The sequence below is a fragment of the Oncorhynchus masou genome, chromosome 16 (assembly GCF_036934945.1).
Source record: "Oncorhynchus masou masou isolate Uvic2021 chromosome 16, UVic_Omas_1.1, whole genome shotgun sequence".
Taxonomy (NCBI): Eukaryota; Metazoa; Chordata; class Actinopteri; order Salmoniformes; family Salmonidae; genus Oncorhynchus; species Oncorhynchus masou.
The window spans coordinates 7,570,304-7,596,580 of NC_088227.1; the positions used below are offsets into that span (position 1 = coordinate 7,570,304).

Genomic DNA, 26,277 nt, shown 5'->3' on the forward strand with positions numbered 1-26,277 from the left:
AGCATTGCAGTTCTTGACACACTGCAATGCTGCTGGCACCTACTACAACACCCTGTTCAAAGGCACTTTTGTCTTGAATATTCACCCTCTGAATAGCACACATACATAATCCATGTTTCAATTATCTCAAGGCTTAAAAATCCTTCTTTAACCTGTCTCCTCCGCTTCATCTACACTGATTGAAGTGGATTTAACAAGTGACATCAATAAGGGATCATAGCTTTCCCCTGGTCAGTCTATGTCAGTCTATGTCATGGTAGAAGCAGATTTATTTTACATTTATTTTTACTACACTAATTACATTGGAAACCAGTTTATAATAGCAATAAGGTACCTTAGGGGTTTGAGGTATTTGGCTACAATAATTACTATAGTATATACTATTGTAAACTGTAAATACTACAGTATAATAGTCATGTCCAAAACACTACAACAAATACCACAGGTTTCACTATAGTGTTTATTCTGCAAAAACACTACAATAACCTTACGAAAAAAGATTGCAGTCAGAGCGCAGTACAGCTGCAGCACTGTAGTATAACTGTAGGTATAAACGGGTTCGAGCCCTGAATGCTGATTGGCTGAAATCCGTGGTATTTGAGACAGTATACCACGGATATGACAAAACATGTTTTTTTACTGTTCTAATTATATTTGTAGCCCGTTTATAATAGCATTAAGGTACCTCGGGGTTTTGAGATATATGGCCAATATTCCACAGCTAAGGGATGTATCCAGGCGCTCCGTGTTGGGTAGTGCATAAGAACAGCCCTTATACTTGGTATAGTGGCCATATACCACACCCCCTTGGGCCTTATTTGCTTAATGCGGTATAACTGCAGTATGCTGCAAATACCGCGTCCAAAATAACAGTCCACTGCAATTTCCTGCGGTTTCAAAACGGCATTTTTTTTGTAATGGTGAAAACTATAGTAAAGTCTGCAAAAACACTACAGTGAAAACCTATAGTATTTAACCATAGCATACTATCGTTTTTTTCTCATGTGGGCGAGCATGAACAGCATGGCGTGTGGCAATTTTAACAACAATTTTCACGAATACTGCTATGTAATTTCAAATTCTTACATTGTTTACTTTGTACTGGCTAAGCAACAGGTAAAGAAATGTCGACGTACTGTAAACACAGAACATTCACATGAACATATGACGCACTTAGCTACTGTTTTTACTGGATTGTGACGTCCCCTCAACAACAAGGTGGATGAACACTTGCTACTCATGGCTATTCAACACGTTTAGAGAAGAAAAACGTACCTTGTCGACATAATTGATGTGAAATTATTTCGGGTGTATGCATCTGACAGACAACGCAGCCTAGCAAGCCTATTCACAAGTAATTACTAGAGAAAGTTCAGCTCAACATTATTTAATGGAGTGCAGATATATCACCGCTCTCACGCGCTATCTGGTGGTGACTGGGTGAGTCTTCTTAAAACTGTGGGCAAGTACACTATGCGTTTTTATTCTTTCTTGTGGTAACAGGATTTTAGGAGAGCAGTATAGTAAAGTCTAGGTGAAGCCAATTAGTCTGATGCCAAAGGAGCTTCCTCTGCTTGTTTCCTTTTCTTCGTCTGGCAGGTAGCCTAGTGGTTAGAGCGTTGAGCCAGTATCCGAGAGGTTGCTGGATTGACTCCCCAAACTGCACAAGGTACAAATCTGTCATTCTGCCCCTGAACACTGTTCCCTGTAGGCCGTCATTTAAAAAGAGAATTTGATCTTAACTAACTTGCCAAGTTAAATAAAAAAATCTGCACCGATGTGGAAGAACCTGGAAGCACACCTGTTCAGGTGAGAAGTGAAGTGGCAAACGTTGAAGACTGAGAATTTCCTCAAATGGATTCTGCACATTGGAATATCCTGCACTGCCTGTGTTCTAGGACTGACGGGTGACATAGTTCTGCTTTAAAAATGTATATTGACATTTCACACAGAATGCCTATTACTTTTGAGAATGCCACATTCGTCTCACTCTTGGACACTCACAACAATTAGGAGTGTCCAAACACTGACTTTGAAAAGTGCATATAGTTTTATAGGTTTCCCTGAAAGACTAGATCTAGGGCAACACTATTCATACATTGACCAGCAAGTGTCAGCAGAATACAAAGAAACAGCATGGCAGCAAGGTATACTGAACAAAAATATAAACACAACATGCACCAATTTCTCTATATTTTATTGAGTTACAGTTCATACAAGGAAACCAGTTATTAAAAAAAAATCATTAGGTCCTAATCTATGGATTTCACATTACTGGGAATGCAGATATGCATCTGTTGGTCAAATATACCATTAAAAAAAAGGTAGGGGCGTGGATCAGAAAGCCAGTCAGTATCTGGTGTGAGCACCATTTGCATCATGCAGCACGACACATCACCTTCACATAGAGTTGATCAGGCTGTTGATTCTGGCCTGTGGAATGTTGTCCCACTCTTCTTCAATGGCCGGGCAAAGTTGATGGATATTTGCGGGAACTAGAACATGCTGTCGTACACGTCAATCCAGAGCATCCCAAACATGCTCAACGGGTGACATGTCTGGTGAGTATGCAGGCCATGGAAGAACTGGGATATTTCAGCTTCCATGAATTGGGTAAAGATCCTTGCGATGTGGGGCCGTACATTATCAAGCTGAAACATGAGCTGATGGCAGCGAATGAATGGCACGACAATGGGCCTCAGGATCTCGTCACGGTATCTCTGTGCATTCAAATTGCATTGATAAAATGCAATTGTGTTGTCCGTATCTTATGCCTGCCCATACCATAACCCCACCACCATGGGGCACTGTGTTCACAACGTTGACATCAGCGAAGCGCTCACCCATACAACGCCATACACGTGGTCTGCGGTTGTGAGGCCGGTTGGATGTACTGCCAAATTCTCTAAAATGACGTTGGAGGCGGCTTATGTTAGAGAAATGAACATTCCATTCTCTGGCAACAGCTCTTGTGGACATTCCTGCACTCAGCATGCCAATTATATGCTCCCTCAAAACTTGAAACATCTGTGGCATTGTATTGTATGACAAAACCACACATTTCAGAGTAGTCTTTTGTTGTCCCCAGCACAAGCTGCATCTGTGTAATGATCATGCTTTTTAATCAGCTTCTTGATATGCCACACCAGTCAGATGGATAGATTATCTTGTCAAAGGAGAAATGCTCACTAACAGGGATGTAAACAAATTTGTTCATACAATGTGAGAGAAATAAGCTTTTTGTCCACATGGAACATTTCTGGGATATTTTATTTCAGCTCATGAAACATGCGACACACACTTTACATGTTGAGTTTATATTTTTGTTCAATGTATTATTTATATATTTAACCTTCATCTGACCAGGAAGTCCCTTGCGATAAGAAATCTTGTCAATGAAGACTTGGCCCTGGCCAGGACAAAGGCAAACCAGCTATTAGAGGAGAAAGGCTCTGTGCTGTGTCATAATGCCCTTTGTGCCCATACAGGACAAATAATATTGATCTGAAGGACAGAATGTATGGGAACACAAGCATTGAAGCAGAATAACAACACCTGCAGTGGGAATTCATATGGAAACACAAGTCAGTCAAGGACCACCCCCTTCATAGTACTTTGCCAGTTGATCTGGAAAGATACCATTAGGAAAACACTGTGCCCATGGTGTTTGTTTGTGATATATATGTGTGTGTGTGTGTGTGTGTGTGTGGACATATATATTTTTTAACAGCACCGGGTGTCCTTTCAATAAAGTATGAAAGCTAAAGTAGTCTCTCAAAGTGTCTCTTGTTGAAGATAAATGCGAAAATTAAGACAAACTAAAATAGTGAGAACCAAACGATTGTAGATTCAGTATTAAGTGTATGATTGGCCATTTGATTCTGTACATATTCTGGTTCAAGATAATAATAATAATAATAATAATATATCCCATTTAGCAGACGCTTTTGTCCAAAGCGACTTACAAGTCGGCTGGGGCCACTACTTTTTTACATATGGGTGGTCCCAGCGGGAATCGAACCCACGACGCTTGGCGTTGCAAGCGCCATGCTCTACCGACTGAGCCACACATAGACATGAATCTATCATTAAAGTATAGACAGGCCTTACAACCTTGGCATGGATAATGTTATTTTTCTCGCCCATATTTTCTACTCCAGTTTCTCAGAGAAGCATCTGAGTTCTCTTCACTTTTTCTACAAGGGCTGCTCCAATAAATTCATATGTTCCATTCTTTTGATCAAATCCTGCACCTGAAAGAACACTGCCTGATCCTGCCCAGACAATTGCATATGGTTTATTTACATATAAGTAAATGAGATTTTTTAAACTTTTCAATCTACATTAAAAAACATGAGCTGACGCACACCCAGAAAAATAAGTGTGTGGAGGTGCTGACTAAAGGCGAATAAACTATAAACTATCAAAATAAAGAAAGTCGCACACTCAATGTATAAACTCCCAGAAATGTAATGGGTATTTACCAACGTTTCGGCATCACTGTGCCGAGCTGTTAGTTTGTTTTGCCAATATCTCATTTGTTGTCAGGTTAAGGTTTCTTTTATTTTCAAATATCAGTTTTACAGTGATGCCGAAACGTTGGTAAATACCCATTAAATTGCTGGGAGTTTATATATGGAGTATGCAACTTTCTTTCTTTTGATAGTTTATAGTTTGTTCGCAATTAGTCAGCACCTCCACACATACTCATGTTTCTGGGTGTGCGGCCAGCTCATGTTTTTGAATCGAATACTCATATTAACCACATCAACCTTACTATGTGTGACGTAAATGGAGTATGTAGTATGCTTATTGGTCATAGTATGTATATAGTTAGTTTTAAAAGAAATCCCAGACGTCATACTACATTCCCCAAAATACAAAGTCTACAAGCAGTGGACAGTATTTCTGTGCTTTTAGGGCCCATAATGCAATTCTTCGTGGCTTCACAACATTTTCAGATTTGAAGAAAATGGTGGAAAACATTTTCAGCTACCCCTTTAAGGGATGGGCCGTTACCGTGGTAACTTGGTCACTCCATTGTCTGATGAAAAAAATATCTGACTGCAATCTCTTCCTAGCACCAGGCAGTTGCAATAAACTCAAACTAAAATTGAAAACAATCTAGCGGGTGAACAAAACGATGTAACTGGCAAAGAAACACTAGAACAATGTCACACCTCAGTAGCCTTTCTTGTCAATTCAACCAACTTCTACATGTGGGTTTTTCATATATTTTTTTTACTGTTCCCAGATGCTTTGTGTGACCACCCGCCAACGTGGCTCGTAAAATAGACATTCTTATTTAGCGGCCAATTACAAAATCTACCCACATTTGGAGGGTGGCGGGTGTCAATATCCAACCCTGATTATGTGCTGTCTTTTATGATGATGTTATAAAATGGGAGTCAGCTATGGAATGGCCGGCCACATTAGTAATGCACACATAGCTAGACATTTCCTGCTGGGCATTCATTGATTTTGAATGTGATATCAAAAAATGATGTCATGTATTTTTTTGTGAATCATTTGAGGGGGATTTAATCAATTGAAGATTAAAAAACACATAATCCTGTGCACTCATTTTTCTCTTGATGCAAATTGGCAGGCTGATGTGGGGGACATCTGGCTGGCAGTCCAGAGACAGAGTCGACTGGAGGGCAAAGAGGTAGAAGGGAAGGGCCCTGGGGTACTATAGAGATGACATTAACCACAGCTGCACAGCCCTCCCTTTAATCCTATTTCACCATGGAGCTATGAAGGGGCACTGCAATCCCATTAAAAGTGTTTCTGAATAAATAGCTAATATCCTGCTTTGGCTCAAATGATAGAATATGCTCTCAGTAAATTTTGAGTACAGTTTTGTTGAATAGATTTTGAACATAATCACAATGATGTATCAATTTCAATTAAAATGGCTTTATTGGCATGGGAAACATATGTTTACATTGCCAAAGCAAGTGAAATAGATAATAAACAAAAGTGAAATAAACAGTCAAATGAACAGTAAACATTACACTCATAAGAATAGAGTTATAAAGATGTGAAAATAGTCAAAGTACAAAAGGGAAAATAAATAAACAAATATGGGTTGTATTTACAATGGTGTTTATTCATCACTGGTTGCTGTCAAGCCTGCTCCCGCTCTCCCTCTGGCGCTCGAGGGCACTAGGCTGCCCTTCATTTTATGCATACTTGTCACCATCATTATGCGCAGCAGCAGTCATTGGACTCACCTGGATTCCTTCCCTTCGTTGATTGCCCCATCTATAACTGTCTGCTCCCCCGTTTGTTCCCTGTGTCTGCATTAATGTTGTTATGTCCAGACGCTGTCCTGTTCGTGCTAATTAAATGTTCATTAAATGTTCACTCCATGTACTTGCTTCTCGTCTCCAGCGTCGACCCTTACAGTTGCCCTTTTCTTGTGGCAACAGGTCACAAATCTTGCTACTGTGATGGCACACTGTGATATTTCACCCAATAGATATGGGAGTTTATCAAAATTTGATTTGTTTTCAGTGTAATCTGTGGGAAATATGTATCTAATATGGTTATACATTTGGCAGGTTAGGAAGTGCAGCTCAGTTTCCACCTCTCTCTATCTCGCATGCACGCAAATATAAACAATTTACAAAAAATATAAACACAACATGTAAAGTGCTGGTCCAATGCTTCATGAGCTGAAATAAAAGATCCAAGATATGTTCCAAATTCAGAAAAGCTTATTCCTCTCAAATGTGCACAAATCTGTTTACATCCCTGTCAGTAAGCATTGTATCCCTGTCCGTGAGCATTTCTCCTTTGCCAAGATAACCATCCACCTGACAGCTGTGTCATATCAAGAAGTTGATTAAACAGCATGATCGTTACACAGGTGCATCTTGTGCTGGGGACAATAAAAGGCCACTCTAAAATGTGCCGTTTTGTCAAGCAACACAATGCCACAGATGTCTCAAGTTTTGAGGGAGCGTGCAATTGGCATGCTGACTGCAGGAATGTCCCCCAGAGCTGTTTCCAGAGAATTGAGGAGGTGCTGAAGATAATTGTCTGTAATGAAGCCCTTTTGTGGGGAAAAACTCATTCTGATTGGCTGGGCCTGGGTCCCCAGTGAGTGTGCCTGGCTCCTAAGTAGGTGGGCCTATGCCCACCCATGGCTACACCCCGGCCCAGTCATGTGAAATTCATAGATAGTGGCCTAAGGAATTTATTTGAATTGACTGATTTCCTTATTTGTACTGTAACAGCAAAATATTTGAAATTCTTGCATTTTGCATTGATATTTTTGTTCAGTATATCTTAATGGAGGGAAAGAAAGAAAGTGTGTTGATAAAGTTTTGTCGTTCAAATCCTTTACAGTTCTACTACTTCCTGTTTACGTTTTCATGTGACGTCACACGACTGACATTCTTCTCTGTTCGAACAGGTCGCTCACCAAATTCGTGGAACAACAAACTTGTGCCACGTCAGGACTTCCTTTCTAGCTAACTAACGCATATGACAGCTGTTTAGGGTAAACTGCATACGACTTTTGGCACTCGTTGGGCTTTACGGAATACATTGCTCGCATGTTTTGGACGAATCAAAAGTCAGTATTGGCTAGTGTTAGCTGGATGTGCGTGTGTCAGCTGTCTCTCCTAAACAGACGCGAGCTACATTTTGAGTCCATTTGTTAAAATGGAGAACAAATATAACCTCAAGAGCCCAGGTAAGTTCGTAAATGACACAGACTACAATATGTCGAACTCGCTAATGCTATTTAGCCTAGCAGAAAGGATTTGGCTTTATTCGCTTTGGGTTTCCCATCATGAAGAAGTGACTCCACCATAATGCTGATAATATCTAGTGTTAGCTAGCTTGTTTGACTGTATGTTTAGTAAACTATTTGCCCAATGATATTTGAATACAAATGACAATGTTATAATATTAAGAAATAATCTAGACGTCATGGCCTTTTACAGGGTTTCTGTCCCTTAGTAGCCTAACCTCAACTTCACGGACGATAATTGAAGTCATTATATACTATTTTCGTGTTTCTGTTCATTTGATCAGACTTAGTGGAGTCTTTGAGCATAGATAAAAATCAAAAGTTGGTGTTAAGTTATTTGTATTCACTAACACCTTACCCAAAAAGACAGTAATCACTCAAATAGTGAACCTATATCAGACACCTCTGGGGTTGACATTGTTATTCAGCCTCTGACTGGCTTGCCTGGTACAAGGACACACACGTGCACACTGGAGGCAGGTGCAGAATTATCTTAACATGAACAGCCGAGTGGGTTGGAACATGTCACTTTTAACCACAGCTAATCAGTTACACTAAGCTCCATGTGTTCAGTCGGTTCTGTGGTTTCCTCACTAGCTCAAATTAGACATGGTTTCTAGATTTCATTTTCTGCCTTCTTTGGCCAGCCTTGGGCTGTGTCAAGAAATATGTACCGAAACCTTGTTTTTGCATAAAGCATTTTCTGGCCCGTAGTTCCTGTCCTCCATGCTAGATCAAGTATAGTGTGGAGGGTTGGGGAAAGATTTAAAAATTCTCTGCTCAGAATATTGTAGATCAAAGTTGTCTTGTCCTTGCGTACCCGGTGTGGGCTGCATTTAAGGTCTTAAAGGAAGGGTTTACAAATACAGCTTGGGTTAGCTAGTGTTTGGATTTTGAGAGGGGGTCAAAATAAGGCTGAGGCTATAGTTGAGTCAGGGTGTTGAGAGAGGATCAAATAAAGATTTGCTTCCAGTTTTGAAAGGTGGTCAAGTCAAAGTAAGGAAATGGCTACACCACTTTCTGGTAGTTTATGCATTTACAGTATCCCATTTTTTTGTGTGAATAAGCAAATGGAGAACCTATGCTTAGAGTATCACTGTCTCCATTTTTCAATAGCTTATTGTTGTAAGGTGAGCGTGACATTGTCTCTGAGACATGTCCCAAAAGCTTGTAGAGCTGACTTGTGTTAAGAAATGTCATTAGAAACCCACAATGAGGGCCTCCCGAGTGGCGCAGTGGTCTAAGGCACAGCATCACAGTGCCAGGATTTAGAGACCTGGGCAATGATGGAATTGTCTGAGTTTACTACTGACCACTCCCCCTTCCTAACCTAGAGGAGGTTTATGTCCCAAATGGCACCCTATTCCCTATATAATGCACTACTTTTGATCAGAACACTATGGGCCCTGTTCAAAAGTAGTGCACTGTGTAGGGAATAGGGTTCCATTTGGGACACATACTATGTGGAGCCCTTCTTTAGCTGCGTCTCATAATAACAATGAGTGGGTGTGACAGAAGAAAAGCCTCTGCTGCCACATGGGCCTCCTGACTCCTGCGGTGAGCAGGGTGTCAGTCAGTAGACCTGTGGGATAGGATTATAATCCTGTACACAAAATCTTACATAACGCATTTTAGTGTTTGTAGGCAACTGGGGACGATTCAGACAGGTTGGGTCCTGTGAGCAGGGAGACACCGTTACATAATGACTTTTAACCAAATTCATAATAATACAATAGGATTTAGACAATTCCATCATTGCCCAGGTCTCTGAGTTTACTACTGACCACTCCCCTTTCCTAACCTAGAGGTTTATGTCCCAAATGGCACCCTGTTCCCTATATAAGTATACTACTTTTGACTAGGGCTGGGAATTGCCAGTGATTGCCAGATATTATTACGATATTTAGGTGCCAATATGATATGTGTTACGATTTTATAGCAATATTATGTGTGTGTGTTGGGGTTTGTGTTTGCATAATGTGTGTGCACAGAGTCTGTGCAAGAGAGTTAGTTAAAAAAGGGTCATTGCAGGTAGTCCGGGTATCCATTTGATTAGCTGTTGAGCAGTCTTGTTTAGCAGTCTTATGGCTTGGGGGTAGAAGCTGTTTAGGGTCTTGTTGGTTCCAGACTTGGGGCACTGGTACCACTTGCCGCACGGTAGCAATCTATGGCTTGGGTGGCTGGAGTCTTTTTGAAGAAACGTTGGGCCTTTATCTGACACCACCTGGTATAGAGATCCTGGATGGCAGGGAGCTCAGCACCAGTGATGTACTGTGCCGTACTCACCAATTGAAACTTATTTTATTGTACTGATCAACACCATTTGCATAGAAGTAGCAATCTCTTATTTTAAGACTAAGTAATGATGTCATTCATTAAGTTGATTTGCCCACCCAGTCTGTTGAGCTCAGTTAGGGAGAGACATGACAGCCAAAAGGGGAAACTATCTTTGGATGTGAGGGAAAGGCGATTTAAGTGAATTAATGTTTTTGTGGACAATCCGCTTTGAAATGGTTTCACAAACAAACAAAGTACTAGAGCAGTGAATCCCGACTGAGGACAAAGATCCTGAATGAGTTCCTCCTCGTCTTTCAGGTTGCTTACACTTGACACTTACATGCGACTTCTGCTCTCAGAATATGAAGATCACATTGAAAAAGACTGGTCTGATTGTGTTCATATCTGGTTGACCACTTCAGGAGGTGATCAGGGATGCATTGTGTGTGTATTTCTCCTCTGTCTCCTCAGAAAACTAGTGTTCTGGGACAGAGAGGCATCTTTTCATTAAAACATTGGAGGAAATACGTCAGTAGTATGTGAGGAACGTGTTTGCTGGCCTCATAAATTCTAGTCAGCTAGCTAATATTTAGGGAAAAAAATGTTAAACCCTTTGCAATCCCTTTAGCGTTGCTTGCTGGCTAGCTACAGAGGTTACAGGTGCCATTATTTGTTGTGTTATAATATTTAGCCTATTCCACCGTTTTGTAGAATGCATACTGCAATTTTGATATCACGGAGGAAAAGAGAATCCAGGCACACTGTGAATACGGTAGACGCATTTTAAATGTAGGTGTAGATGCATGATGCGTTCTGAATTCCATGATCGGAACTATATGATCAGGATACTGAAGCTGCATGAACTGTCAAGTCTAGAGACGGTCTCTGTTGCAACTTGCCACCGTGTCTGTTCCTCTTTAGGGACAGTCACAGCACAACTTCAAATCAAATGTTATTTGTCACATGCGCCGAATACAACAGTTAAAGACCTTACCGTGAAATGCTTACTTACAAGCCCTTAAACAACAATGCAGTTTTAAGAAAAATAAGAGTGGACCTAGACTTGGAGCTCCGGTACCGCTTGCCGTGCCGTAGCAGAGAGAACAGTCTGACTTGGGTGGCTGAAGTCTTTGGCAATTTTTAAGGCCTTCCTCTGATACAGCCTGGTATAGAGGTCCTGAATGACAGGAAGCTTGGCCCCAGTGATGTACTGGACAGTACGCACTACCCTCTGTAGAGCCTTGCGATCGGAGGCCGAGCAGTTGCCATACCAGACGGTGATGCAACCGGTCAGGATGCTCTCGATGGTGCAACTGTAGTACTTTTTGAGGACCCATGCCAAATCTTTTCAGTCTCCTGAGGACAATGTGTTGTCGTGCCCTCTTCACGACTGTCTTGGTGTGTTTGGACCATGATAGTTTGTTGGTGGACACCAAGGAACTTGAAGATCTCAACCTGCTCCGCTACAGCCCCGTCGATGAGAATGGGGATGTGCTCGGCCCTTTCCTGTAGTCCACTATCATCTCCTTTGTCTTGATCATGCTGAGGGAGAGGTTGTTGTCCTGGTATCACACTTCCAGGTCTCTGACCTCCTCCTTGTTGTAGGCTGTTTCATTGTTGTTGGTGATTAAGCTTACCACCGTTGTGTCATCTGCAAATTTAATGATGGTGTCGGGCTTGGCCACACAGTCATGGATGAACAGAGAGTACAGGTGGGGACTAAACACGAACCCCTGAGGCGCCCCTCTGTTGAGAATCAGTTTGGCAGATGTGTTGTTGCCTACCCTCACCACCTGGGGGCAGCCCGTCAGGAAGTCCAGGATACAGTTGCAGAGGGAGGTGTTTAATCGCAGGGTCCAAAGCTTCCACAGGGAGACAAGGGAGAGTTACATTTATCCAGCAGAGCAAGCAACTGATCCAGTTAAGAAAGAAACGTCACTGTCTGTCTGCAACACATCTGGTTTATGTGTATCAGCAGTGGTGTTGCATGGTATACCAACATATACTAGAACATGAAAAGTGGTTTGGTACTAGAATTTGTTACTTTCGGTACTTCTGTCAAATGTGTCTCACATCATCTACTGATTGGAACAATCAAGTCTGTCGCAAGCACACCGCGCATGCCTCTCGCCTACTCCACTTACTCATACATTGCTAGAGCATTGGGAGTCTGGGCTGCAACATGTTAGCTCCCCACTCATGCTGCACAGAAATGAACACACTTGAATATTGCGACAAGGCATGTTGAATTGTTGAAACTGTTAATTACTGTTTGCGAAACAATGCCCATACAGGCTTGAACACTTTAAAATGCAATAAGATACTCATAGCTTCCAGCTTTGTAGGCTAACATTCCTTGCTAGCCTACAGCTGAAGGAAGCTAACATCAATTCACTACCGAAATACTTTGTAAAGATATGCTGATTTTTAAAGCTGTTTGTCCCCAAAAACTTTATTGATTCACTTAATCGTCTCTCCCTCACATCCAAAGATACTTTTGTCCGTGACATGTCTCTCTCCGTCCCTCACCTAACTCAACTGACTGTGTGGGCATGTATCCATGACATCATTATTGGGTCTTAAAGACAGCATGTAATTTCATAAAATAAGAGATTGCTTCTTCTAGGCAAATGTTGTTAAGCAGTACAATAAAATCAAGTCCCAAATGGAAGGAAATAGAGATTTAGAAGGCAATAGAGATTTAGCATTCAAATAAATGATGACCTTTGTTTTTACCAACCTAACTACATAAAAGTCTAATTAATTGTATGATTGTATAATTAATTCATTAATGCATACATGGCTGTCTGAAATGTTGACATCAAATTTCAGATATAATGATATTGAACTAAAAGAAGCCCAACAATTGAACAGAGCAGTAGCTCAGATTATCTGTCTGCATCAAGTGTCATTTTGTGACTTTGGCTAAAATGCCTTTTTTCCCCTGTGGTATAATTTTTTTAAATTGTTTTGGTATCGAGTATTGTGATACTAAACCTGGTATCAGTATTGAAGTCAAAATGATGGTATCGTAACAACAGTAATCAGATGTGAGTATCAGTATTGATTTAAAAGCCTGAAGCCTCAGTAAGAGCACTTGTGCAAGGCTTGATGTCACTGTTGTCCAGATCCGGGTTAATATAGGATTTTGAAACTTGATTCTTACTGAGCAAATGATGCTATACTGTTATTAAAGGTTCAATGCAGCCTTATCTCAATGTCAAATCATTTGAGTTACAATTAAGTACCTTACTGTGTTTTAAATTAAAATGGTAAAAAATAAACATAGCTTCTTAGCAAAGGGCAATTTCTCAAACAAGAATTTTGCTGTTTGGGAGTGGGCTGAGTTGGGAGGGGAAAACTGAAAATTAGCTATTATTGTCAGAGAGGTTTGGAACTCTCTCATTGATCTATTAACTAATTTACCACATGGTGATGTCAACATGGAAGGCCAAAACTCCATCCCACCAAAGCAGGCTGAAATTTCAGGCATTCTTTTCAAATTTCAGGCATTTTTACACTAAAAGGGCATTATCAGAATTTCCCAGTATTATTCCATCCTCATAGTATGGAAATTTTAAATAAAACACAGGATAACCCAGTTTGGGTGCACTGAGCCTTTAAGGATTTCCTAAGGTCCTGTTAGTTCTTTGTCCTACCTAGTGAATTATTACGATACATCATGCTTAACCGATAGCCTGACTCTCACTGCAAAAGCCCCTCACCCCATAGTGGCTTTAATGAGGGATGGCTGAGTTGTTTAGCCTACACGAGGGTGCATGTTCGCTGTTGGAGGATGTCCGAAAACAGCATATCTCCTCTTTCTGTCCCCTGGGAAACACAACGAGTGTGGACTCTACCAGACTGCTCCAAGACGATGTCGATTCGACCGCCCACATACAAAACAATGCTTTTTATTTTCTTCAGGCTTTTCTTTTCCCCGCCATAACCAAAAGAAGTGTTTTTGAAGCCTGATGCAGTGCTTTCAAAGGGAGCCAGTGTTTATTCCCCAAACTGAAGGAATTGGACTTAGTAGGGACATGGGCTATATGTAAACTTTTAACTCTGAATCTGGGGAGTTTGATGCATAGCCTTATTTTTCACGAGCTATATTATAATAAGTGTAAGGTTATGTAAAAAGTAGTGTTGGGGCCCGTGTTTATTCCCCAAACCGAATGATTTGGACTTAATGATGGGTGGTTCTTGAAGTGCTCAGTGGCCCTTCAGGTTGTAATATAGCCCGTGAACAATAAGGCTCTGCATCAAACTCCCCAGTTTCAGAGTTAAAATACATATAGCCTATGTACCTACTAGGTAACAAATGGGCAATGGCAACTTCATGACAAAGTAGGCTAAATGTTCAATATTGGTATGAAGTGTTATGCTATATTTTATGTTCATCACAATAGCAGGGCAATATCACGGTAACGGAATTGCGCTGAGACTCTTTCACATTAAAATGTATGCCAAACAAAAACAATTGATTCCAAAGTTTAACAAGCCATAGAACTCTATGCACATGTACCACTTAATAATTTACACTGAACATTGGACCAAACAACACATTTTGGAAACAGAATTTAGGTCAAATCTCTCTCACTTTGTTGACCATCTTTTCCAAAAACTCTTACAGTGCCTTGCGAAAGTATTCGGCCCCCTTGAACTTTGCGACCTTTTGCCACATTTCAGGCTTCAAACATAAAGATATAAAACTGTATTTTTTTGTGAAGAATCAACAACAAGTGGGACACAATCATGAAGTGGAACGACATTTATTGGATATTTCAAACTTTTTTAACAAATCAAAAACTGAAAAATTGAGCGTGCAAAATTATTCAGCCCCTTTACTTTCAGTGCAGCAAACTCTCTCCAGAAGTTCAGTGAGGATCTCTGAATGATCCAATGTTGACCTAAATGACTAATGATGATAAATACAATCCACCTGTGTGTAATCAAGTCTCCGTATAAATGCACCTGCACTGTGATAGTCTCAGAGGTCCGTTAAAAGCGCAGAGAGCATCATGAAGAACAAGGAACACACCAGGCAGGTCCGAGATACTGTTGTGAAGAAGTTTAAAGCCGGATTTGGATACAAAAAGATTTCCCAAGCTTTAAACATCCCAAGGAGCACTGTGCAAGCGATAATATTGAAATGGAAGGAGTATCAGACCACTGCAAATCTACCAAGACCTGGCCGTCCCTCTAAACTTTCAGCTCAAACAAGGAGAAGACTGATCAGAGATGCAGCCAAGAGGCCCATGATCACTCTGGATGAACTGCAGAGATCTACAGCTGAGGTGGGAGACTATCCATAGGACAACAATCAGTCGTATATTGCACAAATCTGGCCTTTATGGAAGACTGGCAAGAAGAAAGCCATTTCTTAAAGATATCCATTAAAAGTGTTGTTTAAAGTTTGCCACAAGCCACCTGGGAGACACACCAAACATGTGGAAGAAGGTGCTGTGGTCAGATGAAACCAAATTTGAACTTTTTGGCAACAATGCAAAACGTTATGTTTGGCGTAAAAGCAACACAGCTCATCACCCTGAACACACCATACCCACTGTCAAACATGGTGGTGGCAGCATCATGGTTTGGGCCTGCTTTTCGTCAGCAGGGACAGGGAAGATGGTTAAAATTGATGGGAAGATGGATGGAGCCAAATACAGGACCATTCTGGAATAAAACCTGATGGAGTCTGCAAAAGACCTGAGACTGGGACGGAGATTTGTCTTCCAACAAGACAATGATCCAAAACATAAAGCAAAATCTACAATGGAATGGTTCAAAAATAAACATATCCAGGTGTTAGAATGGCCAAGTCAAAGTCCAGACCTGAATCCAATCGAGAATCTGTGGAAAGAACTGAAAACTGCTGTTCACAAATGCTCTCCATCCAACCTCACTGAGCTCGAGCTGTTTTGCAAGGAGGAATGGGAAACAATTTCAGTCTCTCGATGTGCAAAACTGATAGAGACATACCCCAAGCGACTTACAGCTGTAATCGCAGCAAAAGGTGGCGCTACAAAGTATTAACTTAAGGGGGCTGAATAATTTTGCACGCCCAATTTTCCAGTTTTTGATTTGTTAAAAAAGTTTGAAATATCCAATAAATGTCGTTCCACTTCATGATTGTGTCCCACTTGTTGTTGATTCTTCACCAAAAAATACAGTTTTATATCTTTGTTTGAACCCTGAAATGTGGCAAAAGGTCGCAAAGTTCAAGGGGGCCGAATACTTTCGCAAGGCACTGTATATATCTGTTGCAAATGAAGATTCAACTATGTCTGCAGAAACAGTAGGACTGTCAGCTTTTTGAGTTTTAATCATTTAATAATTCATAAGCCAAATAGATATCAGTAGAAACACTAAAATGTAGGTCTACCTACTTGTTTTTTTTGTGAACTTTCATCATCCTCCCTCATGAGGGAGAGATGTGGGGTTTTGGTAATAGAATTACAAGGCACAATGCAAAGTTTCTTAAACTTACACAAGATTGATGTATTTCTAATACCTTAAGACTTTTTTCCTGGTAGGTGTTTTCTTAGACTCCCTTTCCATCTTTGAACAGAAATCAGAGCCTTTGCTTTTTCCTAATATTTAGGATAGAAAATGGTTAAAATGTGCAGTGCCTTCAGCAAGTATTCACACCCCAGGCCTTTTACTGCATTTTGTTGTGTTAACAGTCTGAATTTAAAATGAATTAAATTGAGATTTTGTGTCTCTGGCCTACGAGACACGCACTAACCAATAATGTCAAAATGGAATAATGTCTTGAGTCAATAAGTAGTCAAACCCTTTTTGTTATGGCAAGCCTAAATAAGTTCAGGAGTAAAACATTTGCTTCACAAGTCACATAAGTTGCATGGACATGCTTTTTGAATGACTACCACAGTTCTGTACCCCACACTTATAATTATCCGTAAGATCGATCAGCACAGATTCAACCAATGCCTTGCAAAGAAGAGCATCTATTGGTATAAAAAAAATACATTGAATATCCCTATGAGTATGGTGAAGTTATTAATTACACTTTGAATGGTGTATCAAGACACCCAGTCATTACAAAGATACAGGCGTCCTTCCTAACTTAGTTGCAGAGAGGAAGGAAACCGTTCAGGGATTTTACCATGAGGCCAATGGTGACTTTAAAACCGTTAGTTTAATGGCTGTGATAGGATAACACTGTGGATGGATCAACATTGTCGTACAGAATAAAACAAATATTTCAAAAACATCCATCCTGTTTGCAATAAGGCACTAAAGGAAAACCTTTTTTTTTTAAATGGTAAAGAAATTAACTTTATGTCCTGAATACAAAGTTTATGTTTGGGACAAATCCAACACCACACATCACTGAGTACCGTTCATATTTTCAAGCATGGTAGTGGCTGCATCATGTTATGGGTATGCTTGTAATCGGCAAGCGCTAAGGAGTTTTTTAGGGGGATAAAATTAAATGGAATAGAACTTAGCACTTGCAAAATTCTAGAGGAAACCTGGTTGTCTGCTTTCCAACAGACACTGGGAGACATTCTGTATACCATACACAATGTATATAGATACATTTTTTTCTACTATGTTATTGGCTTGTTTATTGTTTACTCCATGTGTAACTCTGTTGTCTGTTCACATTGCTATGCTTTATCTTGGCCAGGTCGCAGTTGCAAATGAGAACTTGCTCTCAACTAGCCTACCTGGTTAAATAACGGTGAAAAAAATAATAATAATCACCTTTCAGCAGGACAATAACCTCAAAAACAAGACCAAATATACACTGAAGTTGCTTACCAAGACAACATGGAATGTTCCTGAGTGGTCTAGTTACAATTTTGACTTAAATCGGATTGAAAATCTATGGCAAGACTTGAAAATGGCTGTAAAGCAATGATCAACCACCAACTTGACAGAGTTTAAATATTTTTTTTAATGAATAATGTGCAAATATTGTTCAATCCAGGTGTGCAAAACTCTAAAACCTTGTTCACTCTGCAGCCTTAATGCTCAAATCGGTTTTGTTTTTCAAATCAGTTTTTAAATATCGAATGTCCAAGTTGCAAGTGACCAAATCCGATTTGTGTGTATTCAGACAGCATTCATTTTCTGACATGGTTACGTTAGTTGTCATGGTAACGACGGGTTTGTGTGCAGTGATGTAGGCTGATTGGTGGTGCTAGTGCTTCCTATCAATCAGAAGTTATGTAGCAAGCTAAGGCGACAACAATACCTGCCATGGATGTTTCCCAGTTGCTTTGAAGGTTCCAAATCATAGTGTAAGAACACTTTTAATGCTTCAAAGGATAAGGTTATCTAACTTTCAAAAGAAGTCCTTTTTGGCTAGCCACAGCAGTCAACTAAGTAGCTGTTTAGCTTTCTGGCACATTCACTAATTTGTTTGTTATCAATTAGCAAGCTAGTTGGCTACCACATACACGTTCTTGTCAAACTGTCAGAGTAGCTCGCGAGCAACAAGATATGCCAAATAACCGTCTAAAAACCACCTGAGGGCAAATAAATCAGATTTGTATCCGACTTCAAACGACCTAAGAAGGTGATTTGAAATGTGGCTTGAACTATCCGATTCCATGTGCTTCTTGGCTGTTCAGACGGCAGGGAAAAAGAACGCATTCAAATCAGAAATGCCCCCCAAAAAATGAAATGAGTCACTTCAAGCTGCCAACGTGAACACTGCTTTAGAGACTTACCCAGAAAGACTCACAGCTGTAATTGCTGCCAAAGGTGATTCTAACAAAGGTGATGTATTGACTTGGGTGTGAATACTTATCATTAGGAGAGATTTCTGTATTTTATTTTCAATACATTTGCAAACATTTCTAAAAACATGTTTTCACTTTGGCGTATTGTGTGTAGATGGGTGAGGGGAAAAACATATATTTCATCCATTTTGAATTCAGGCTGTAACACAACAAAATGTGGAATAAGTCAAGGGGTATGAATACTTTCTGAAGACACTGTGTGTGTGTGTGTGTGTCTTTATCTAAAAAATATGGACTGTTAGCTTTTATTTAACACCCGATTTGACATGCTTCTATAAACTTCACATTGGTGCTCATGGGTCCTTTACATGGAAATGCCCAACAGCTGTCTCATCTGTTTAATCTGGAAATCAACCCTACAAAAACCTGTTTTGATTAGTCAAATAAAATCCCAATTTAAACCCCTCAGTATACAGTATTTTCATAGTGACTGCTCATCCCACCAGCCTACTGTATCAACCCTGGTTAATCAGGGTGTTTCTGAAAAAAGCTCAAAATATGATTCAGCCAGCTGCTGAGAGAGACGACCACTATGTGGGAGTTGGAGGAGGGACCCATATTACCCAATGAGATCTGGGACAAGCTACTGTTGACAGCTGCCATGGCCCGGGGATCAGGCCCATGACTGGAGGGTTTAGTGGCACAGACGGTGTCTGAGCCGCCATTGGCATTGCTATCAAAGCTTGGAGCTTTGATTGCTATACCATATCTCAACTGTCATTTTCACACCGCTCAACCACTTCTTTGTATTTTTTTTATTTAACCTTTATTTAACTAGGCAAGTCAGTTAAGAACAAATTCATATTTACAATGACGACCTACCCTGGACAAACCATAACCTGGACGACGCTGGGTCAATTATGCGCTGCCCTATGGGACTCCCAATCACAGCTGGATTGATACAGCCTGGAATTGAGCCAGGGTCTGTAGTGACGCCTCTAGCACTGAGATGCAGTGCCTTAGACCGCTGTGCCGCTCGGGAACCCTAAAAGAAGTCCCAAGTGTAAGATTTTGTCTGCCACTGCACAACAGGAGAGGTATCAACTTATATATGGTTACAACCATGAACAACAATATCCACACGTAGCATATAGACTCCCTCACTTATTTTTAGACCAGGAAATACACCTTTTTCTGCTCATAAGCACACTCCAGGGATTTGTGCACATGGTCCTCCTTCTCCGCAGTAGCCCCTTCAGTGCATCATCTGTTGCTGCTGGGGAGAGAGAAAGGAAGGGTTGATAGCTCTGCAGGCTTGTTGTGTGAAGTCCTGCTGGGGAGTCGTGCTCCAGTTTGGACAGTGTTAAAACTCAGTGGCTGTCAGGGCAACTTACACCACGCATCACCCTTGCTGACTCTTCTGGTCCAGGGTTTCTGTGGGCCAAATGCATTAGTGCGTTAGGGAAGAGGTTGTAGTTCGTACACATACTAACACACATTCCACTATACTGCCCAAACCATATAGGCTATTTTCTACAATGACTTCTTGGCTCCCTACAGTCTTTTGTCAATATGTGACCGACCGCCTCGATTCGTTCATATGTAGCAACATTATGAAATATGTGTTTTTTTTTTACATCAGATAAAAGTAGAGACTCAGCTAGCAAATGGTATATCATACACTGCAGTTGAGGAACAATTGGAAAGTAATTCTGCTTTGAAAGTAACCCTACTTTTGAGAAAATGGCACTTGAATGTTTTGGTACACCGACTGGAGAGCTCTTCTTTGTCTACACCCATTCAGGATCGTTCACACCCTCTTAAGCCTTAATCCCACCCTTCTCTTTAAGGATTCACATGTGAGGCCATGTGGTAAACACACACTATATCAAATAAAATCTAAATGTATTTGTCACGCACAGGATACAGAAGGTGTAAATGGTACAGTGATAGTACTTGCATAGTAGCAATATCAAAAACAAAGTGTCCAGATAAAAAAATTTTTATAAATATTTTATCGTTAGTAGGTGACGCTTACCCGACACACTTGTCTAAATTGATGGGTCATGTGAAGGAAATGCTATAACCACCCCTCACCCACATCTAACTAAGAGGATGGAACACTATTGTCTAGACGTGCAGGTTCATGAAATAAAGTAGATGGCCGTAATCACCCCCAGACACACCTGCTAATTTTATGGGTTTGGACATGTAGCTAGCTAGCTAAACAATGAACTGGCATAACCCCAACTCATACTACTACTAATACAAACATTGTCATAGCTGTAGTATGAATCTGCAGTAGCTAAAGCTAACAAGCTAGGTTCAATATTAAGTAGCTAACATTAGGCTATAACTAGCAATGCAAATGGTTTACATTATCTCAGCCAATCATGGCTAGTGTGAAGGTTCCTGTCTTTTTCTATGGCTAAACCAACTAGGCTCGTAGTTTAACAATTTTATTTGTATTTATGGATGGAATACAAGTTTGATATTAAGGCACACCAAAGTTCACATGATCCAGAAGGGATTAAGATAAAAAAAAATGTTTATGTTCACATGCTGCTCCTGTGAAGTAGTGACGTGTGACATATGCCTAGTTTCCTGAAACAAGTCACATACATTTGAAGTCAGAAGTTTACATATACCTTAGCCAAATACATTTAAACTCTGTTTTTCACAATTCCTGACATTTAATCCTAGTAAAAATTCCGTTTTAGGTCCGTTAGGATCACCACTTTATTTTAAGAATGTGACATGTCAGAATAATAGTAGAGAAAATGATTTATTTCAGCTTTTATTTATTTCATCACATTCCCAGTGGGTCAGACATTTACATACACTCAATTAGTATTTGGTAGCATTGCCTTTTAAATGGTTTAACTTGGGTCAAATGTTTTGTGTAGCCTTCCACAAGCTTCCCACAATAAGTGAATTTTGGCCCATTCCTCCTGACAGAGCTAGTGTAACTGAGTCAGGTTTGTAGGCATGCTTTTTCAGTTCTGCCCACAAATGTTCTATAGGTTTGTTGTCAGGGTTTTGTGATGGCCACTCCAATACCTTGACTTTGTTGTCCTTAAGCCATTTTGCCACAACTTTGGAAGTATGCTTGGGGTCATTGTCCATTTGGAAGACCCATTTGTGACCAAGCTTTAATTAACTTTCTGACTGATGTCTTGAGATGTTGTTTCAATATATACACAATTTTCCTGCCTCATGATGCCATCTATTTTGTGAAGTGCACCAGTCCCTCCTGCAGCAAAGCACCCTCACAACATGATGCTGCCACCCCCTTGCTTCACGGTTGGGATGGTGTTCTTCAGCTTGCAAGCCTATCCCTTTTTCCTTCAAACAACAATGGTCATTATGGCCAAACTGTTCTATTTTTGTTTCATCAGACCAGAGGACATTTCTCCAAAAAGTACGATATTTGTCCCCATGAGCAGTTGCAACCCATAATCTGGCTTTTTAATGCCGGTTTTAGAGCAGTGGCTTCTCGCTTGCTGAGCGAAGTGGTTGAAAAACAAGTTTTAATGACTCCAACCTAACTGTATGTAAACTTACGACTTTGACTGTATGTACTGTTATTCCAGTGTAGTCTCCAACACTGACAGCTTTGACAGCTTTGTTGTACTGTGCTTGCTTTCTGTTGAAGCTTAGTATCGGTTGTTTTTTTATTACAGATTTCCAAGCTGTAGTTAAGGATTGTTTCTCCACTGTTGATTGTCGACGGAAATGCATCTGCTGGTGTATTCTACCAGATGACTTCTAAGCTTGATTTAAAGTGTCAATAGGAAATGCATCTGCTGGTGTATTCTACCAGATGACTTCTAAGCTTGATTTAAAGTGTCAATAGGAACCACTGGCATCACTAAGCTGACATCTGGATGTAAAAAGAGATTTCTCAGGACAGTCATTCTCTTTGGAAAATATGATTTCCCCCATTGCTTTGGTCACACTGTCAACTGTCATGTCATTCGCTCACAAAGGTTTCATGCAAACCATCAAGTAGTTATTGATAGTCTTATGCACTTATTAGCATGTTATAAAGTTGGGAGAGAGAGACAAATCCATATCGTGATAAATTGCCTGAATTTATGTGATAATGATAAATAGAATTCTATGTTTATTAACATTATTGTGCACCTTATTTTTTTGTTATCCTTTAACTACTACCTGTTTTGACAGTTGTAGCCATCAATTGTCCTATTAACAATCACCCATATTAGCAATTGTATTTCATTTAAAAATGTTTCTAGTATATGCTGTTTATCGTAATGAAGGACATCAGCAAAATTATTGCCGTAGATGATTAGTGTCGGTAATGTTCGGTTTATCGTCCCAGCTCTATGTCAACCTCCTCTTCTGATTAATCTCATCTTGTGTTTACACCCCAAAAAATGTTCAGGAAGCTCAATTTGATCTGGGTTCCTACTTCCTACCGTCTGTGACCCTGTTGTCTGTGGGTAAACACTTAGAGGAGGGGGGGAGAGTTTAATCAGTGCATTCTTATCACTCACACACACACAGACTTTCCTTCATTTTTGTTATCTTTCCAGTGCAGGATTACAGAATGGTACAGATAGTTACATCTTTAGAGTGTCTGGCCAGAGGCGGGATCAGATCTGGAACACATGCCCTGGGAGGTGTGATGTCAGAGCCTTTGTTCCACTGCCTTAAACTGCTTTCCTTCCCCTGCTCTCTGCCCTACAGTCACACAGGGGTCTGAAAAACATTACTAGCTGTCAAATCCTTGCTTCTTCTGTCCTTGTTTCCTCAATTCCTTTAAAAAAAACCTTAAAGCTCATTGGAGGAGCAGGTACAAGGGAGGGACCTTGAATCGTCTCCACCAATCAATGTGCTTTGAAAGGAATGGAGGAAGCAAGGATTTGATTGGTGGTAAAGTTTTAAGACAGTCAGACTGGCCAGGGTTTCCTTCCATCCCGTTGGTCCCCACTCCTCCTGAGCTCATTTCACAGGCTTACTTTTAGTCTTCTATATTTGGAATTCCCATTGTTAGAACCTATGCTGCCAACATGCACATGGCCAGTACATTCATAAAAAGTGCCTACCACTACCTACCAATGCACTACTACTACTATTTTTAAAAAGGTCTTGACATAATCTCCAACATTTGCAACATTGTTTCAATATTGAAATTCGAACTCAACCAGTGTTCAGTGAATGTAGAAAATGGTATGGTTTGGGAAATAATCTTGCTTTTTAATGCTGTTAGCTAGCTCATTGTTAAAAAGCAATAATACACTTGAGTCCATGTGTTATGACATCGTCACAGCTATGATAAAAATGTCATGACACCTGGCCTTTCATGTATTGTTGCTGAATTGTCCCTGTAAAATAAACGTAATAAATAACATGTCACCTATACAAACTCCAGCTCTTTTTGGTGGTCATTTGAGCTGGATAAGAACAATGGTCCTGCAACCTGGCTAGTGGGTCTTTTTCATTTTCTTGTGACCTTAAGAAGATTAATTGAGAAGGTTGGAGACGTCAGAAGGAGCGTTTTCTCCTAGCAACGGAGGGTCCATATCAAAGTATGTGAACCGGAGCATGGAGGGCACTTCTCGAATGCGTACTCAGTTTGTACATATTTTGAAGCATGCATCGACACAAAGTGTGCAAAGATATGACGCAACCACATAATAAATTATGCAACATTTCTTCAAATCAATGGCGCCCATTATTTGAGCTGAAGAAAAATAAATACACTCCGACTTCAGAATGAAATGTTACGTATTCACATAGAATATTGTAGTCAAGCAACATATTACATCTTGATATATTAATAAATACATGCTGAGTTAATTTTGACATGTTTACCTACCTGTAGATCGCAAGCCCATAATAAGTCAATTGGGCTAACTGGCTAGCTACTACTGTTAGCTATTGTAGCTAGCCAGATAGCCATGAAGAATGGGTATCTACCTTGCATACTATTCATTTTAGGTCATTTTTGCCTGTTAAACTATCTGGTTAGCTACATTATTACGATTCACATATATAACTAGCTGATAGTTATGAAGTAAAACGTTTGCTTTGTGAAAATGTTGTTTCGTCTCTATTGACGGGTAGGGTAGCCTAGCTGACAAGGTACAAATCTGACGTTCTGCCCCTGAACAGGCAGTTAACTCACTGTCCCTATGCCGTCATTGAAAATAAGAATTTGTTCTTAACTGACTTGCCTAGTTAAATAAAGGCAAAAAAATGTATTTTTATTTTTTAATTGACCTGGCTGGCAGACGGTTCAGTGAATGGGTAGTTAAATCCATAGTAAGTCAATAGGGCTAGCTAACTTGCCATGAAGAATTGGTAGCTACCCACGAAAAATGTACATCTACCGTACATAACATTAGCTTTAACTTATTTTTGCCTGTTTAACTAGCTGGCTAGACAGATTATTACGATTCCCATATCTAGCTGACAATTATGACGTAAAACGTTTGCTTTGTGTGTATCTTGTTTCGTCTATTGTTTCATTGTCTTGGCTGAAAGAAGGTTCAGTGAATGGGAGGTATAGTGTGAGGTAATAGAGTAGGGGGAGTGCGAGTGCTTCTCAAGTGTTATGCAATATCCACCCTCTCATCCTCACAAGAATGTATTCGAGAACATTGTCGGAGAATGCACTTGGAGCACGGTAGTATGCATATTGAGAAACACCCACTTTGTCCTGAGATAATATGTGGTCATCAAAATGTCCTAGTTCACTTCATGCCAATCAGTCTGACCAGCAGCAGAGGTGTAATAAGGCTGCTGGTCATTAAATCAAGGAGAATATGTCCTTTATGGTTATAGAGCCGTATTGCAAACATCTGTATAAAAGGGACTGGTCCAGATGAATACAGTCCGGAGGCATCAACGTTCATGTCATAGGGGTCAATACACACCGACAGATGTTTTCAGCTGTTGAGAGCACATCATGTCTGAAGTTGACCCTGGCTTTACTGCTTGACCCTACTGCTATACAAATGTGTTTACTTCCTCTTCCATGAGCCCTAGTTACATGGAGTTTAGCTTGCACAAATTTGGCATCATGTGTGCTTCCTGTTTCCAAGCCAGGCAGTCTCCTCATATAGCCTAGGCTACCCATTTGCAACTGATGGGTTTTCAGTCTCTCAGAGATTTTTAACTCATCCAAAGCTGGATTTGTGTTGACATTTGAATGGACACCTGCTGAATGGCACAATCCGTGCATTATTTGTAATGATTTTATGATTAACATTTTAGATTTTTGGCAGACGTAGATGAACAGTAATTAACACACTCAGCACCACACAATGTCAAATCATCAAATCTGATTGATTACCACGGTTTTCGGTGACATGCCACATTTTGCTGTTGTGCCTTCACCACACTGTCTGTGTGGACCATTGACCAGTGATATGTACACCGAGGACCTTAAAACTTTCCACCTTCTCCACTGCTGTACCATACTGTCTGTGGATAGAGGGGTGCCCTTGTGGGGCCCCAGTGTTGAGGATCAGCGGAGTGGAGATG

At 40.4% G+C, this 26,277-nt stretch overlaps 2 protein-coding genes across 2 annotated transcripts in view; one reads left to right on the top strand and one right to left on the bottom strand.

The window, feature by feature from the left end:
• The window catches only part of LOC135557394 (ankyrin repeat domain-containing protein 6-like), a 53,438-nt gene extending 52,032 nt beyond the window's left edge, over window positions 1-1,406 (bottom strand). Inside the window, exon 1 of the mRNA XM_064990620.1 lies at window positions 1,276-1,406. The gene's annotated coding sequence lies outside the window, so the exon portion shown is untranslated. The remainder of the gene's footprint in view (window positions 1-1,275) is intronic.
• A 5,977-nt stretch (window positions 1,407-7,383) lies between these two features.
• The window catches only part of LOC135557397 (ubiquitin-conjugating enzyme E2 J1-like), a 29,686-nt gene continuing 10,792 nt past the window's right edge, over window positions 7,384-26,277 (top strand). Inside the window, exon 1 of the mRNA XM_064990625.1 lies at window positions 7,384-7,705. Within this exon, the coding sequence (XP_064846697.1) occupies window positions 7,675-7,705 (31 nt within the window). The 5' untranslated portion in view covers window positions 7,384-7,674. The remainder of the gene's footprint in view (window positions 7,706-26,277) is intronic.